The 15,600-nt window shown below is 48.8% G+C and overlaps 2 protein-coding genes across 2 annotated transcripts in view; both read left to right on the forward strand.

Annotated features, from left to right (window-relative positions):
- HTR6 (5-hydroxytryptamine receptor 6) overlaps positions 1–15,398 on the forward strand; it is a 36,465-nt gene extending 21,067 nt beyond the window's left edge. The window contains exons 2-3 of the mRNA XM_060259182.1: positions 12,983–13,141; positions 14,963–15,398. Of these exons, the coding sequence (XP_060115165.1) occupies positions 12,983–13,141; positions 14,963–15,370 (567 nt within the window). The 3' untranslated portion in view covers positions 15,371–15,398. The remainder of the gene's footprint in view (positions 1–12,982; positions 13,142–14,962) is intronic.
- The window catches only part of MICOS10 (mitochondrial contact site and cristae organizing system subunit 10), a 424,103-nt gene that overhangs the window by 101,043 nt on the left and 307,460 nt on the right, over positions 1–15,600 (forward strand). The gene's annotated exons all lie outside the window — the stretch shown is intronic.

The following is a 15,600-nucleotide window of genomic DNA, read 5'->3' on the forward strand; positions in this document are numbered from 1 at the left end:
TGCCTTTGGTCAAGCCAGGGACTACCAGGAGGTTTTGTTCCACAGAGTGCAAGGCTCTCTGGGGCATGTAGAGGTCCCCCAGGTATGCTGGTCACTGGTCACATAGCTTTAAAGATCATCACCATAACCTTGAATTGGATCTGGGACTCAATTGGCAGCCAGAACGGTTGGTATAGCACTGGCTGAATGCGCGCTTGCACAGACGACAACATCGGCAAGTGTGCTGCCGCATTCTGCGCTTGCTGCCGTTTCTGGATCAGGCTCAAGGGCAGCCCCGCATACAGCTAGTTACAGTAATCCAGCCTGGAAGTGACCATTGCATGGATCACTGTAGCAAACTCCTGGGAGGGGAGATAGGAAACCAGAGGAGGGACGGTGGCTCATTGGTAGAGCATCTGCTTGGGAAGCAGAAGGTCCCAGGTTCAATCCCTGGCATCTCCAACTAAAAAGGGTCCAGGCAAATAGGTGTGAAAAACGTCAGCTTGAGACCCTGGAGAACCGCTGCCAGTCTGAGTAGACAAGACTGACTTTGATGGACCCAGGGTCTGATTCAGTAGAAGGCAGCTTCATATGTTCATATGTTCAGATGGCTGACCAGCTGAAGATGACGCAAAGCTGACCTGGCAGTGACTTGGGCCTCTATTGAAAGTGAGGCATCCAGGATCACTTTGAGGCTCTTCACCCTCAGAGCTGGTGTGAATGATGCCCCACCAAGCTCTGGGAGCTGAATTCCCAATCCCAAACCCTCACAGCTCAGGTACCAGACCTCTGTCCTTGCCGGATTTAATTTCAGCCGGCTCTATTGCAACCATCCAGCCACGGCCCCTGTTGCCTTTTCCAAAACAGCTGGGGTGGAGGCTGGCTGGCCATCATAGAAGCATAGAGTTGGAAGGGACCTCCAGGGTCATCTAGTCCAACCCCCTGCACAATGCAGGAAACCCTCAAATATTTACCCCAAATTCACAGGATCTTCATTGCTGTCAGATGGCCATCTAGCCTCTGTTTAAAAACCTCCAAGGAAGGAGAGCCCACTACCTTCCAAGGAGGAAGCCAGTTCCACTGAGGAACCGCTCTACCGGTCAGGAAGTTCTTCCTAATGTTGAGCCAGAAACTCTTTTGATTTCATTTCAACCCATTGGTTCTGGTCCTACCTTCCGGGGCCAAAGAAAACAATTCCACACCATCCTCTAGATGACAGCCCTTCAAGTATTTGAAGATGGTGATCATATCACCTCTCGGCTGCCTCCTCTCCAGGCTAAATATGCCCAGCTCCTTCAACTTTTCTTCATAGGACTTGGTTTCCAGACCCCTTACCATCTTCGTCGCCCTCTTCTGGACCCGTTCCAGCTTGTCTATATCCTTCTTAAAATGCGGTGCCCAAAACTGAACACAATACTCCAGGTGAGGTCTTACCAGAGCAGAGTAAAGCGATACCATTAACAGATAGCGTTCTATGTCAACAGCATACTGCCAGAGTCCTAAAAATATTACATTAAGATGCAAAAATTAATCTTAAGTGGCAAAAGAAATCCGGAAGAAAGAAGATGTTATTAAAACAGTATTTTTAAAACCAAGCAATTTAACAATAACTAAGACAGGGGACAATTAAAGCCAGATAATGCAAATTGTGGGGAGGGGGAGGCAATAAATGCATGTGGGAGACAAACACCGCTTGACAATAAATTCAAAAGCTTGGCACTAACAAACCTCAAATTCTGCATTCCGTAGAAGAAGACCCACCGCTGATATGGCTCCATCTCCCTGCCCGTCTTCTGAAACTCGGGCCAGGCAGAGCTGAGCCTCTGAAGGGGATTCTAAATGCCAGGCCAGCTCCTTCCATAAGAATAATTGTGAAGCGAGGGGAAACCCACCCCCACCGCTGCGGGTTCCAGGTGCAAACCCAAAGCCTGCAGGCCAAAAATAAAATTAAATTAAAAGCCACATTAACGGCATAGTTAACCACATGGGTATGAACATGCGAACACATGAAGCTGCCTTATACTGAATCGGATCCCCCCTGCATCCATCAAAGTCAGTCTGGTCTACTCAGACTGGCAGCGGCTCTCCAGGGTCTCAAGCTGAGGTTTTCCACGCCTACTTGCCTGGACCCTTTTAGTTGGAGATGCCAGGGATTGAACCTGGGACCTTCTGCTTACCAAGCAGATGCTCTAGCACTGAGCTACCACCCCTCCTAAAAGAAACCAGGTGCAGAGATCAGGCAGAGATCTTTCACATCTCCTGCTGCCTGGTCCTTTTTAACTGGAGATGCCAGGGATTGAACCTGGGGCCTTCAGCATGTAAATCAGAGGCTTTGCCACTGAACCACAGCCCTCCTTATCTGACAGAGTGAGATTTGACTCACAAAACCGGGGGTATTTTGCTGGTGCTACTGGACGTTGTTCAACCACGTTTAAACCACCAAACAAAGAACTGCACAACAAAAAGGAGAGTCTCCCCCCCAACTACTCATCCATGCAGGTGCCCAAGAGATGAGAGCCGGCTTCACTTAGCAGTGAAAAGACTGATCTGGGAATCCAGACGTTCTGGGTGTGAATCTCCCCTCTGCTTGTTGCTGCTGTTCCCATCAATGCACAGCTGCCTTATGGCAACCCCGTAGGGTCTCCGTGTCACCTCTCTGGCCCATGACTTAGTGGACATCTTTTCTCTTGGCCTTGGGTTTCTCCATCTACAACATGGAGATAATAACTACTGACATCCTCTAGTCCTGGGGTGGCAAACTTGCTTAACGTAAGAGCCACATAGAATAAGCATCAGATGTTGAGAGCTGGAAGGAAGGAAGGAAGGAAGGAAGGAAGGAAGGAAGGAAGGAAGGAAGGAAGGAAGGAAGGAAGGAAGGAAGGAAGGAAGGAAGGAAGGAAGGAAGGAAGGAAGGAAAATAGAATGGGGTCGAGAGAAGTGGAAAGAAAGCAACTTTAAATGCATTCTCCAAGCCACCAGCTGGCTTGGCTTGGAAACGTGATTTAAAGTTATTGCCCAAGCCAACCGATGAGGGTGGTGGGGGCTTCGAGCAGAGCTTTTTTTTGTAGCAGGAACTCCTTTGCATATTAGGCCACACACCCCAGATGTAGCCAATCCCCTAAGAGCTTACAGTAGGCCCTGTATGAAGAGCCCTGGAAGCTCTTGGAGGATTGGCTACATCAGGAAGGTGTGGCCTAATATGCAAAGGAGTTCCTGCTGCAAAAAAAGCCCTGGCTTCGAGAGCCACACAATGTGTGTGAAAGAGCCTCATGTGGCTCCTGAGCCACATTTGGCCACCCCTGGGCTAGTACTTGAAGGGCTGTCCTGGAGAGGATGGTGTCCTGGAGAGGAAGGTAGGTCCAGGACCAATGGGTTGAAATTAAATCAGAAGAGTTTCCGGTTCAATGGAAGAAGCTTCTTCCTTGGGAGGTGGTGGGCTCTCCTTCCTTGGAGGTTCTTAAGTAGAGGCTAGATGGCCATCTGACAGCAATGAAGATCCTGTGAATTTAGGGGGAGGCGTTTGTGAGTTACCTGCATTTTGCATAGGGTTGGACTAGATGACCCTGGAGGCCCCTTCCAGCTCTATGATTCTATGATCTTCAAGTACTTGAAGGGCTGTCATCTAGAGGATGGTGTGGAATTGTCTTCTGTGGTGCCAGAAGGTAGGGCCAGAACCAACGGGTTGAAATGAAATCAAAAGAGTTTCTGGCTCAACATTAGGAAGAACTTCCTGACTGTTAAGAGCGCTTTCTTAATGGAACAGGCTTCCTTGGGAGGTGGTGGGCTCTCCTTCCTTGGAGGTTTTTAAACAGAGGCTAGATGGCCATCTGACAGTAATGCGGATCCTGTGAATTTTAGGGGGAGGGGTTTGTGAGTTACCTGCATTGTGCAGGGGGTTGGACTAGATGACCCTGGAGGTCCCCTCCAACTCTAGGATTCTATGATCTTCAAGTCCTTGAAGGGCTGTCCTATAGAGGATGGTGTGGAATTGTTTTCTGTGGCCCCGGAAGGTAGGACCAGAACCAATGGGTTGAAATTAAATCAAAAGTATTTCCGGCTCAACATGAGGAAGAAGTTCCTGACCGTTAGAGCGGTTCCTCAGTGGAACAGGCTTCCTCATTGGGAGGTGGTGGGCTCTCCTTCCTTGGAGGTTTTTAAACAGGAGCTAGATGGCCATCTGACAGCAATGAAGATCCTGTGAACTTAGGGGGAGGCGTTTGTGGGTTTCCTGCCTTGTGCAGGGGTTGGACTAGATGACCCTGGAGGTCCCTTCCAACTCTGATTCTATGTTTTATCCCTCTCCCTTCTTGGCATCCTAGGTTGGGCAGCCAGGCAAGCCAAGCAGGGGCTTTGGGGAGAGCAAGAGTTGGGTGCGGATTCACCCTGGGGCTCTTCTCACCCCCAAGTCTAAGTTTCATAGAAGGGCAGTTGGCCTCCCCTCCTGGAGCCACAGGTCCAAGTCAGGGCTCTGAAACCTTGCTTGGGACAATTAAATACCTTCACTTTGCCCTCATTTAACAACATTCACCTGCTTATCAATTTGGTCTTAAAAGTTTTTTGGTATCAAATTGCTTGTGGATGGTTAAGTTTGATGTAGTGGTGAAGTGTGCAGACTCTTATCTGGGAGAACCAGGTTTGATTGATTCCCCACTCCTCCACTTACAGCTGCTGGAATGGCCTTGGGTCAGCCATAGCTCTCGCAGGAGTTGTCCTTGAAAGGGCAGCTTCTGTCAGAACTCTCTCAGCCCCACCCACCTCACAGGGTGCCTGTTGTGGGGAGAGAAGATATAGGAGATTGTAAGCCACTCTGAGTCTCTGATTCAGAGAGAAGGGCAGCGTATAAAACTGCAATCTTCTTCTTCTTCTCCTTCTTCTTTGTTTTCAGACAATAACTCTCTATTCCCTTGGGTTTTACAAACAACAGTATTCCAATTTATTAGCCAGTGGCAGAGGTAGGCCTCTCTCTCCCCCCCTCCCCTTCTCCATTTCCATAATCACCAGCTCAACGCATTTCCCCCCAAATGAGCATTTCAAAACTGTTTAAACGTCCCCTTCCCACAAGAGGAGATAATTTGCCCCAGAGATTGACAGGTTTAGCAATTGCGTCCAGGAACCTGATATATCCTGCAACAGAAAAACAAGTTTTAATTGCCTTTAAATGCTTTTGATGGAGCTCCCCGCGTACAAACACGCTTTGTCCGCAAGGGGGATTCTGTGGCCAGCCTGCAATCAAGCACCCAGTTGCAGATCAGAGCTTTGTCAATTCTTTTCAGGAGGACAAGCGGAGAAGCTGGGATCCTGTCTATCCATTTATTGGTGGTTAGCAAAGCGGGAATGTTTTGAATTAATGGTGGGGGGGCGGTAATGAGACAGGCATGATTAATGGCTCTCACTGCCAAACATGTTTTTAAAAATGCCACAATTAGTACACTGGCACTTTAGGCAAACTGTGTAATTGGCTGAGTTCTTTTTTGTACTGACCTCTGCGCATACCCCTGGGTGCCCAGCTACATAATTACCACCACCCCCTTCGTGACAAACAACACTTTAAAATGCCACAGGATGTTTTTCACTCGATCTGCACAAACATTCACAACTCACTTCTTCACCCAAAGGGTGATTAACATGTGGAATTCACTGCCACAGGAGGTGGTGGCGGCTACAAGCATAGCCAGCTTCAAGAGGGGGTTAGATAAAAATATGGAGCAGAGGTCCATCAGCGGCTATTAGCCACAGTGTGTATATAAATATGTGTGTGTGTGTAGATACATTTTTGGCCACTGTGTGATACAGAGTGTTGGACTGGATGGGCCATTGGCCTGATCCAACATGGCTTCTCTTATGTTCTTATGTTTAAGCTGTAGAAGACTAGCAAGTTCTGGTCAGAAGCTCAAATTTTGGAGCAAAACTGGATCCCTGCAAGTTGGTGTTATGAAGCCACTGCAGATCTGTAGGTCAAATCCAGCCTTCGCGGGGGATGGAGCTAATAATTCCTGGGCATCCAGTGAAGCTGATAAGCAGTAGATTCAGGACAGACAACAAGAAATACTTCTTTACGCTGCCAGTGATAGAAATGTGGGATTTGCTGCCAAAAGATGTCATGACGGCCACAGGCACAGACAGCTTTAAAAGGGGACTAGACAGATATATGGGGTAGAAGTCTATCAGTTGCTACTAGCCCCACAGTGACTAAAGGGAACCTCCACATCCAGAGGCCGTTAGCTTCAGCCTCCATGCCCTGTTCTTGGCTCTCCAGTAGAACTGGTTGGCCACTGAGTGAGGTGGGATGCTGGGCTAGATGGACCCTCCCTGGTCTGATCCAGCAGGGCTCTTCCAAGGTTCTTATGAAGATGTTGGCCTCTATGCCCAGTTGTTGGCCCCCCAGAGGAAATGGATGGCCCTTGTGTTGGACAGGATGCTGGACTAGATGGACCCTCCGTGGTCTGATCCAGCAGGGGTCTTCTGATGTTCTTCTCAGGGGAAGGCCTCGGCCTCTCTGTCCTGTTGTTGGCCCTCCAGAGGAACTGGCTGGCCACTGTGTGAGATAGGAGGCTGGACTAGAAGGACCCTCACTGGTCTGATCCAGCAGGGCTCTTCTGATGTTCTTCTCAGGGGAAGGCCTCAGCCTCTTTGCCCTGTTGTTGGCCCTCCAGAGGAACTGGCTGGCCACTGTGTGAGATAGGAGGCTGGACTAGATGGACCCTTCCTGGTCTGGTCCAGCAGGGCTCTTCTGATGATCTTCTCAGGGGAAGGCCTCGGCCTCTCTGCCCTGTTGTTGGCCCTCCAGAGGAACTGGTTGGCCACTGTGTGAGACAGGAGGCTGGACTAGATGGACCCTCCCTGGTCTGACCCAGCAGGGCTCTTCTGATGATCTTCTCAGGGGAAGGCCTCGGCCTCTCTGCCCTGTTGTTGGCCCTCCAGAGGAACTGGTTGGCCACTGTGTGAGACAGGAGGCTGGACTAGATGGACCCTCCCTGGTCTGATCCAGAAGGTTCTTCTTATGGTCATAATAAAAACTGCAGTGCTGGCATGTGGTTCCAAGAGCAAAAATAAATGCCACTCATCCTCTGCTTTCTAGGATAGGGACAACCCATTTTTCTTTGCTCTAGCCACTCCTTCTTGACCCTGACCTCCATGCTAGAAGCTGCCAGCACAGCTTCAAAGGGATGTCACAAAGAACCTGCGGGGGCGGGGGGTGCTCAGTCATTACCAGTGCTAACCAGTTTAGCAACTTTAGAGAAACTGCCTTATCATCTATTGCGACTACTGTGAATTGTACTTTTACTTTGTTACATTTGATTTAAACACATAAATATGCTGTGCCGTGACAGCTTTACTCATTGGAGCAGGGCCTTCTGCAGAAGCCACGCTGCAAAGGGGCGAAACCAACAACTCCCATGCAAGTGCCTTCTCGGTTGTGGCCCCTGCTTTGCGGAATGGCCTGCCTGAGGAGGCCAGGAAGGCTCCCACTCTCCTGAATTCCCTGCAAACGATGCAAACGAGTTCTTGTATTGTATTCTCTCAATACAAGAACTCGTGGGCATTCGATGAAATTGCTGAGCAGACAGGTTAAAACGGATAAAAGGAAGTCCTTCTTCACCCAAAGGGTGATTAACATGTGGAATTCACTGCCACAGGAGGTGGTGGCAGCTACAAGCATAGCCAGCTTCAAGAGGGTTAGATAAAAATATGGAGCAGAGGTCCATCAGTGGCTATTAGCCACAGTGTGTGTTTTTTTGTCACTGTGTAACACAGAGTGTTGGACTGGATGGGCCATTGGCCTGATCTAACATGGCTTCTCTTATGTTCTTATGTTCAAAATTGAATCACTCTAGAGCAGGGGTGTCGAACTCATTTGTTATGAGGGCCGGATCTGACATAGATGAGACCTTGAGGGGCTGGGCCACATGTGTACCTATCTAAGACTAGGAGGCAGAGTTATAAACTTTATAAAGGACACACACAAACACAATGAATAGATTTTTTAAAAAAACAACTTAAGACATGCTTAAAACGTTAGCACTCATTGGTCTCAAAGGTGCTTTCTTTGTATTTCTCCCATGGGATCCAGGGAACTGGGCAAAGGAAGCTCTGGCTCTTTCCTTCCTTCCCCAGGGGACCAGGAAGGGGAGGAGCCTCAGCCAATAGAAGGAAGAGAAGCTTGGCTCAGTAGCTCTGCTGTGCAATGGAGAGAACCTGGCAAAGTAAGCTATCCCTCCCTCTTTCCTCCCCAAGGGAGGCGCCTCAGTCAATGGGAAAAATTAAGGTTTTTGCTCTGTAGCTCCTGTGCGATCGAGCAAGCCTGGCAAAACAAGGAAGCAAGAGAGAGAAGGAAGCAAAAGAGAGGGAGAAGGAAGCAGACGACAGCCAGTTTGATAACAGCCAGTTGCTTGGGCGCTGGCTAGGAGCCCTCCAGGGGCTTGATTTGGCCCCCAGGCCACATGTTTGACACCCCTGCTCTAGAAGGCTTTTCTACCCAGGTGATAGAATCGTGCCCTGACTTGGGTAGCACAGGCTAGCCTCTTCTCATCAGATCTTGAATGCTAATTCAGTTGTGACTTGATGGCATTTCCCACCACCAAAAAGGCTGTTGTGAAACAAAATGGTTTCGGAAGTAACTTGAGAAAAGTGTCATGGCTGTACTACTGTAGCATGGTCTGTACTACTGTACATGGCATGGTCTGTACTACTGTGCAAAGTCCATATCGCTTGATGCTGTAAATTGGGTCTGGTTATATACATTTTGCCTTGTTTAAGGGATCATATTAATACTTATATTTTGCTTCAGTCCTGATTCCAGATACCTGGGTGGTTCTAAATTTCTACAGTCCAGGTTTGATTCCCCACTCCTCCACTTGCAGCTGGAATGGCCTTGGGTCAGCCATAGCTCTGGCAGAGTTGTCCTTGAAAGGGCAGCATCTGGGAGAGCTCTCTCAGCCCCACCTACCTCCCAGGGTGCCTGTTGTGGGGGAGGAAGGGAAAGGAGATTGTAGGCAGCTCTGAGACTTTGTCCTTGAAAGTGTAGCTTCTGGGAGAGCTCTCTCAGCCCCACCTACCTCACAGGGTGTCTGTTGTGGGGGAGGAAGGTAACGGATATTGTAACCTGCTCTGAGACTCAGAGAGAAGGGTGGGATATCATCATCATCATCATCATCATCATCTCCTCCTACTGGATTGTTTATTGGATGCCCCATCCTGTTGATTGTGTCGACTTACTGTCCATAATCTGCCTTGATTATCTATGAAAAAGGTGGACTATAATCTATAGAAAATAAAAGGCCTGTTCAATTTCGTCTCCCCTGCGTGCATTTCACGGCCCTTTGATCCTCCTTTGATAGTCCGCCTCGTGAGGATCGACTTCACGCTTCTGCAGTCATGGACTTCAGTCCACAAAAGCTTTTGCAGGAGCAAAATCTTGTTAGCTTTTAAGTTTCCACAACGGTGTGTTTTATTTTTCCTCCGCGATGCAATAACGCAGAAGCAATTTCAGCACCTTAGACAGCGCCAAACACAAAATCAATATGGAAGCTTGTCAGAAGTGCCTTCGTTGGGCAGTCCACCCATGAATCGACTCAGAATTCTACAATTATCTCTCTGGCGGCTAATTGAATTTAAAGACACTTGTGTATTACTCAAAGCTCGCCACGGGTGCCTGTTTGAGATGCTGCTGCCCAAAGGAAGCGTTAGGGCTTTGGATGATTGAAATTGTATGTTTTCGTTAATGGTTAGAAGAAAAGCTCCCCCCACCCCCTTTAAGAGTACAATCATGCATCAGGAAAGTCTCTGGGATTAAATTGGGGGAGATGCCCTTTGCTTTCAGCTATGCTAATGAAAACAAACCCTCACCACTGAAAAGCATTAATCGCCTAAAGATCTAGTTGACAAATCTGCCGGTTAATGCTCACAAAGCTAATTATTAAGCCAGATTCCTGTTGAAATTTTGCCGTGAGGAGACCCTAACTCTACACGCAGAATGACTTATTCATTTGAAAGACTTCGATCCTGTGGCTTTTTTTCATAAATCAAATTAATTCACCCACAGTTCAGACGATTATCCTGCTTCCAGCATCCGCATTTGCCAGCATCCGCATTTGCAACAAATTTGAATTTCCTTGTAGCGAATGTGGGGATTTGCATGCCAAACATACAAGTACGTGTTTCCTGTGATAGAAGGGGGTGGTATATAGTCATGCTATTCATGAAACAAACAAAGATATCCAACTCCTAATTGTGCCCATAACCAAATTAATAATATTCTAATTTACAAGTGTAGAAAAACAAGGCACACCTTGGGGTGGGTGGGTGGGTGTTATAATTCCTTTGAAAACACATTTTTGATAGAGTAGCCATCCCTCAAATCAAGGCTTATTTAATTATGGCAGGATGCAGAATTTGTAATTTAATTTACTGCTAGAAGAAAGAAAGAGTGAAAGAAAGATAACCGTAGAGTCTGTCCAGAGATTTGTTAGCTGGAATATACAGGGCATAAAATATTTTTTTGTTAAAAAAACCCCCCAAATCTAATTAAGGAAACATCTCTAATCAAACAACAAAGATTTCATACCACACATCTGAGCTGAAAGGCAAAACCTATTAATTAGATTTGGTGATCGGATAGCATTGCAGATGGGAGAAAAAAACAACTTTCCCAAAAATGAACATATGAACATATGAAGCTGCCTTATACTGAATCACACCCTTGGTCCATCCAAGTCAGTCTTGTCTTCTCAGACTGGCAGCAGCTCTCCAGGGTCTCAGGCCGAGGTTTTTCACACCTATTTGCCTGGACCCTTTTTTGGGGATGTCAGGGATTGAACCTGGGACCGTCTGCTTCCCAAGCAGATGCTCTACCACTGAGCCACCGTCCCTCCCCTAGTGGACTTCTTCAATTCCAAAGCGACTTCTTCAATTCCACTTCAATTCATACTAGTGACTTCTTCAATTCCAGAGGTCTATTCCAGGGGTGGCCAAACTTGCTTAATGTAAGAGCCACACAGAATAAATGTCAGGTATTTGAGAGCCACAAGACATGAACATCAAATGTTTGAGAGCCGCAAGGAAGGAAGGAAGGAAGGAAGGAAGGAAGGAAGGAAGGAAGGAAGGAAGGAAATAGAGGGACGAGGGGGAGAGGTAGAAAGAAAGCAACTTTAACTTTGAATGTATTCTCCAAGTCTCTAGCTGGCTTGGTTTGGAGAAGTGATTTAAAGAGACTTTAAATGCCTTCTCCAAGCCAGCTAATGGGGCAGTGGGGGCTTTGAGAGCCAGGCAGTAAAGAGCCACATATGGCTCCTAAGCCACAGTTTGGCCACCCCTGGCCTGATCCCTACATTACATAACAACAAACCTGGATTTGCTATGAAGCATGCACTGGACAGAGCCAGTGTTTGAGTGTTGGACAAGGATTTGGGAAATTCAGAGTTTGATTCTCCGTCCATGTAATCAAAACTTGGTGGGTGACCTTGAGCCAGTCACACACACTCTCAGCCTCACCTACCTTACAGGGCTGCTGTGAGACTAAAATGGAGGAGAGGCGAGGAGAGGAGAAGGAAGTCAGCCTCTTTGGGTTGAAGAAAGGAGAGGTATCAATGAAGTTGCTAGGAGGTACCTGTAAATATGATTGTCACCTGGGCAAATTCACATGTCAGGGTGCACACTAAAAACAATACAACCCCAGGTCCAGGGGGAAACAGCTCAAAGAGTTCTCTTTAGGAAGGAACAGGAAGGCAACTTTTAATTGAGAAGGAACTACAATTCGTTTATGCCTTCCTGCTCCAGAAAAGCTGAACACATCTCAAGCATGTTGTACACATTTTCACAAACACAGAGAGAAGCCCCTCAGTGGCTATTAGCCCTGGTAGCTGAATGGAGCCTCTGCTTGCAGAGGCACTATACCAGGGGTGGCCAAACTGTGGCTCAGGAGCCACCTGTGGCTCTTTCGCACATATTGTGTGCCTCTTGAAGCCCCCACCGCCCCGTCAGACAGCTTGGGAAATGCATTTATTTCATTAAATCACCCCAGAGTCGGAAACGACTGGTGCTTCCACAAGGGACCTTTCCTTTCCTTTTCCCAATAGCAGCCCCGTGACACAGAGTGGTAAAGCAGCAGTAATGCAGTACCGTGGTCTGAACTCTCTGCTCACGACCTGAGTTCGATCCCGGCGGAAGCTGCATTCAGGTAGCTGGCCCAAGGTTGACTCAGCCTTCTGTCCTTCCGAGGTCGGTAAGAGGAGTCCCCAGCTTGCTGGGGGGGAAGTGTAAAAGACTGGGGTAGGCAATGGCAAACCACCTCGTTAAAAGTCTGCCGTGAAAACGCTGGGAAAGCAACGTCACCCCAGAGTCGGAAACGATTGGTGCTTGCACAGGGGACCTTTCCTTTCCTTTTCCCAAGCCAAGCCCACCGGCAGCTTGGAGAATGGACATATGAAGCTGCCTTCTACTCAATCAGACCCTTGGTCCATCCAAGTCAGTATTGTCTTCTCAGACTGGCAGCGGCTCTCCAGGGTCTCAAGCTGAGGTTTTTCACACCTATTTGCCTGGACCCTTTTTTGGAGATGCCAGGGATTGAACCTGGGACCTTCTGCTTACCAAGCAGATGCTCTACTACATCCCTGGAGAGACTGGAATGCATTTAAAGTTGCTTTCTAGCCACCTCTCCCTTCCCCCATCAGTTTGCTTTCCTTCCTTCCTGTCTTGCAACTCTCAGACATCTGATGGCCATGTCTCCTGGCTCTCAAACATCTGAGGATTATTCTCTGTGGCTCTTACAATAAGTGGGGTTTGGCCACCCCTGCACTATATTTGAACGTCATGTTGGGTTAGGGTTACAGGAAGGCAGCCTAGGCAAGAGTGTTGGCTGCCTTTGGAAACAGAATGATGGGATGGATCAGTCCTGGGACGGACCTAGCAGGCTCTTCCGAGGTTTGCTTCCTTTTTGGCTCAGTTTGAGAGAATCTGGAGTCTTCTTCTTTTTGCTTCTGCCATGCTCCCACCTTGTCTTTTGCAGGTACACAGAGCTCACAGCCAATTGACTGCCACAAACGACAACCGGAAGTTTGCCAACAAGCACAGCAAACGGGCTCTGAAGGCCAGCCTCACCCTGGGCATCTTGCTGGGCATGTTTTTTGTGGCGTGGCTCCCCTTCTTTGTTTGTAACGTGGCACAGGTAAGTCAGCCAGGCCTCGCTGCACAGGAAGGGAGGTACAGAGTCATGGCAAAGGGAAGGCGTGAGCTGTCATCCCAGAGGTCATATCCTGCCCTATTCTCTGTCTTACAGGGATTCCTGGACACCAGCAGTCAGCAGAAGAGCTGCCCATCTCAATCCCCCCAAATCCCACCTGGGAAGGGAATTTTTAAAGCAGGAGATCTCAATGATGCTCCTCTCCACTATCTGGCACAACCCCTGTACCAGGAGTCATTTTGTAGAAAAAGAGGTGCCGGAGCTCATTAGCACACCTCATTTGCATGTGCCACCATATGGGCATATGAAGCTGCCTTATACTGAATCACAACCTCGGTCAATCAAAGTCAGAATTGTCTACTCAGACTGGCAGCGGCTTTCCAGGGTCTCAAGCTGAGGATTTTCACACCTATTTGCCTGGACCCTTTTTTGGAGATGCCAGGGATTGAACCTGGGACCTTCTGCTTACCACTGAGCCACCATCCCACACCCCTGACATCACCGGAAGGTGTGCTAAATTATATCAGCTCAGCATCTATCTTAAAATGCTTCTTGAATTAAAATGGTCATCATAAAACCTTACTCCCCCATCATACTTTTAAAATTACTTTCTCCTCTTTTGCCAAAGCGGCCCCGTAGTGCAGTGTGGTAAAATTGCAGTACTGCAGTCGGAGCCCTCTGCTCACGACCTGAGTTTGATCCTGGTGGAAGCTGGGTTCAGGTAGCCGGCCCAAGGTTGACTCAGCCTTCCATCCTTCCGAGGTCGGTCATATGAGTCCCCAGCTTGCTGGGGGAAAGCGTAGATGACTCGGGAAGGTGATGGCAAACCACCCCGTAAAAAGTCTGCCGTGAAAACGTTGTGAAAGCAACGTCACCCCAGAGTCGGAAACAACTGGTGTTTGCACAGGGGACCGTTCCTTTCCTTTCTTCCCTTAGGAAGATTCACAAAACAAATTTACACAGCCTTCTTCAACCCTTGTAAGAGCCCTGTGGCGCAGAGTGGTAAAGCTGCAGTCCTGCAGTCCTAAGCTCTGCTCACGACCTGAGTTCGATCCCCGGTGGAAGCTGGGTTCAGGTAGCCGGCTCCAGGTTGACTCAGCCTTCCATCCTTCCAAGGTTGGTCAAATGAGTCCCCAGCTTGTTGGGAGGAAAGTGGAGATGACTGGGGAAGGCCATGGCCAACCAGCCCATAAAAAGTCTGCCGTGAAAATGTTGTGAAAGCAACGTCACCCCAGAGTCGGAAACGACTGGTGCTTGCACAGGGGACCTTTCCTTTCCTCTTGCCAAAGTGGCATGGTGAAGGTTTCCATCTGTCTGCTTTATATGTTTTGGTTCTTTTCCCATTTTTTTGTGGGGGGAAATATCAGAAAGTTTGTCAAATCAGCAAAATTCTCACGGGGAGGGGAGGGGGGGGTTGAATGATGAAGCCCAGAAGCAAAGGGTTTTTTTTTTAGGGGGGCGGGGAGAAAGGAAGAGCACAATAAAATTTAGAGGTTCTGGAGCTCTGCTCCTGTGAGTTCCTGTCCAAAATGAGGCCTGCCTTTAACTACCCACTCCATCACTGCCTCTTGGCTCTTGGGAAGGACCCCCAAAATCCATCTCTTGGGATGGACCATCTCCCCTTGCTGAAGGAGAGGCTCAGCCTGGGTCTTCTTCCTTGGCCCGTCCTCACCTTACCCTGAAAGAGAAAGATTCCCTCGCCAAGTGGAAAGGCTGGCCTTGAAAAGTTGGGAGCATCCCGAATCTGCCTTTAATTCCATCTGTTTTCCTTTCCCCTCCCCTCCTCTCTCCCCCCTCTATCTCTAGGCAGTCTGCAACTGCATCTCGGCAGACTTCTTCGACATCCTGACCTGGCTGGGCTACTGCAACAGCACCATGAACCCCATCATCTACCCGCTCTTCATGAGGGACTTCAAGAGAGCCATGGCCAAATACCTGCCTTGCTGCCGGCGCTCCTGGGAACGCAGGCCCAGCCCCATTTCCCTCTCCATGCGGAACTCCAACAGCGGCCCTCGGCCCGGCGTGTCTCTCAAGAACGTCCTGACCCTGCAGGGGGACACGGACTCCGCCGACTCCATCGTCCAAGTCAACGAGCACAACGGCCAGCGCTTGGGGTCCCTGCCGGCCATGGGCACCGACTCGGTGAACCTTTTTGACTTGGAGCACAGGGACCCCGACTCCCACACCCACCAGCTGAACACCCCCATGGACTGAGAGCGGAGTCCGGAGACAGTTTCCAGCCCTGGCCAACTGATGCACCAAGTGCTGAGTGAGGGATGATGGAGAAGGCAGAGGGAAAAAGGACTTTTCTCCCTTTCTCACAATACAAGGACCTGTCGACACTCAATGAAATTGCTGAGCAGTTGGGTTAGAAGGGATAAGAGGAAGTCCTTCTTCACCCAAAGGGTGATTAACGTGTGGAATTCACTGCCCCAGGAGGTGGT

The sequence above is a fragment of the Heteronotia binoei genome, chromosome 18 (genome assembly GCF_032191835.1).
Source record: "Heteronotia binoei isolate CCM8104 ecotype False Entrance Well chromosome 18, APGP_CSIRO_Hbin_v1, whole genome shotgun sequence".
NCBI classification, from domain to species: Eukaryota; Metazoa; Chordata; class Lepidosauria; order Squamata; family Gekkonidae; genus Heteronotia; species Heteronotia binoei.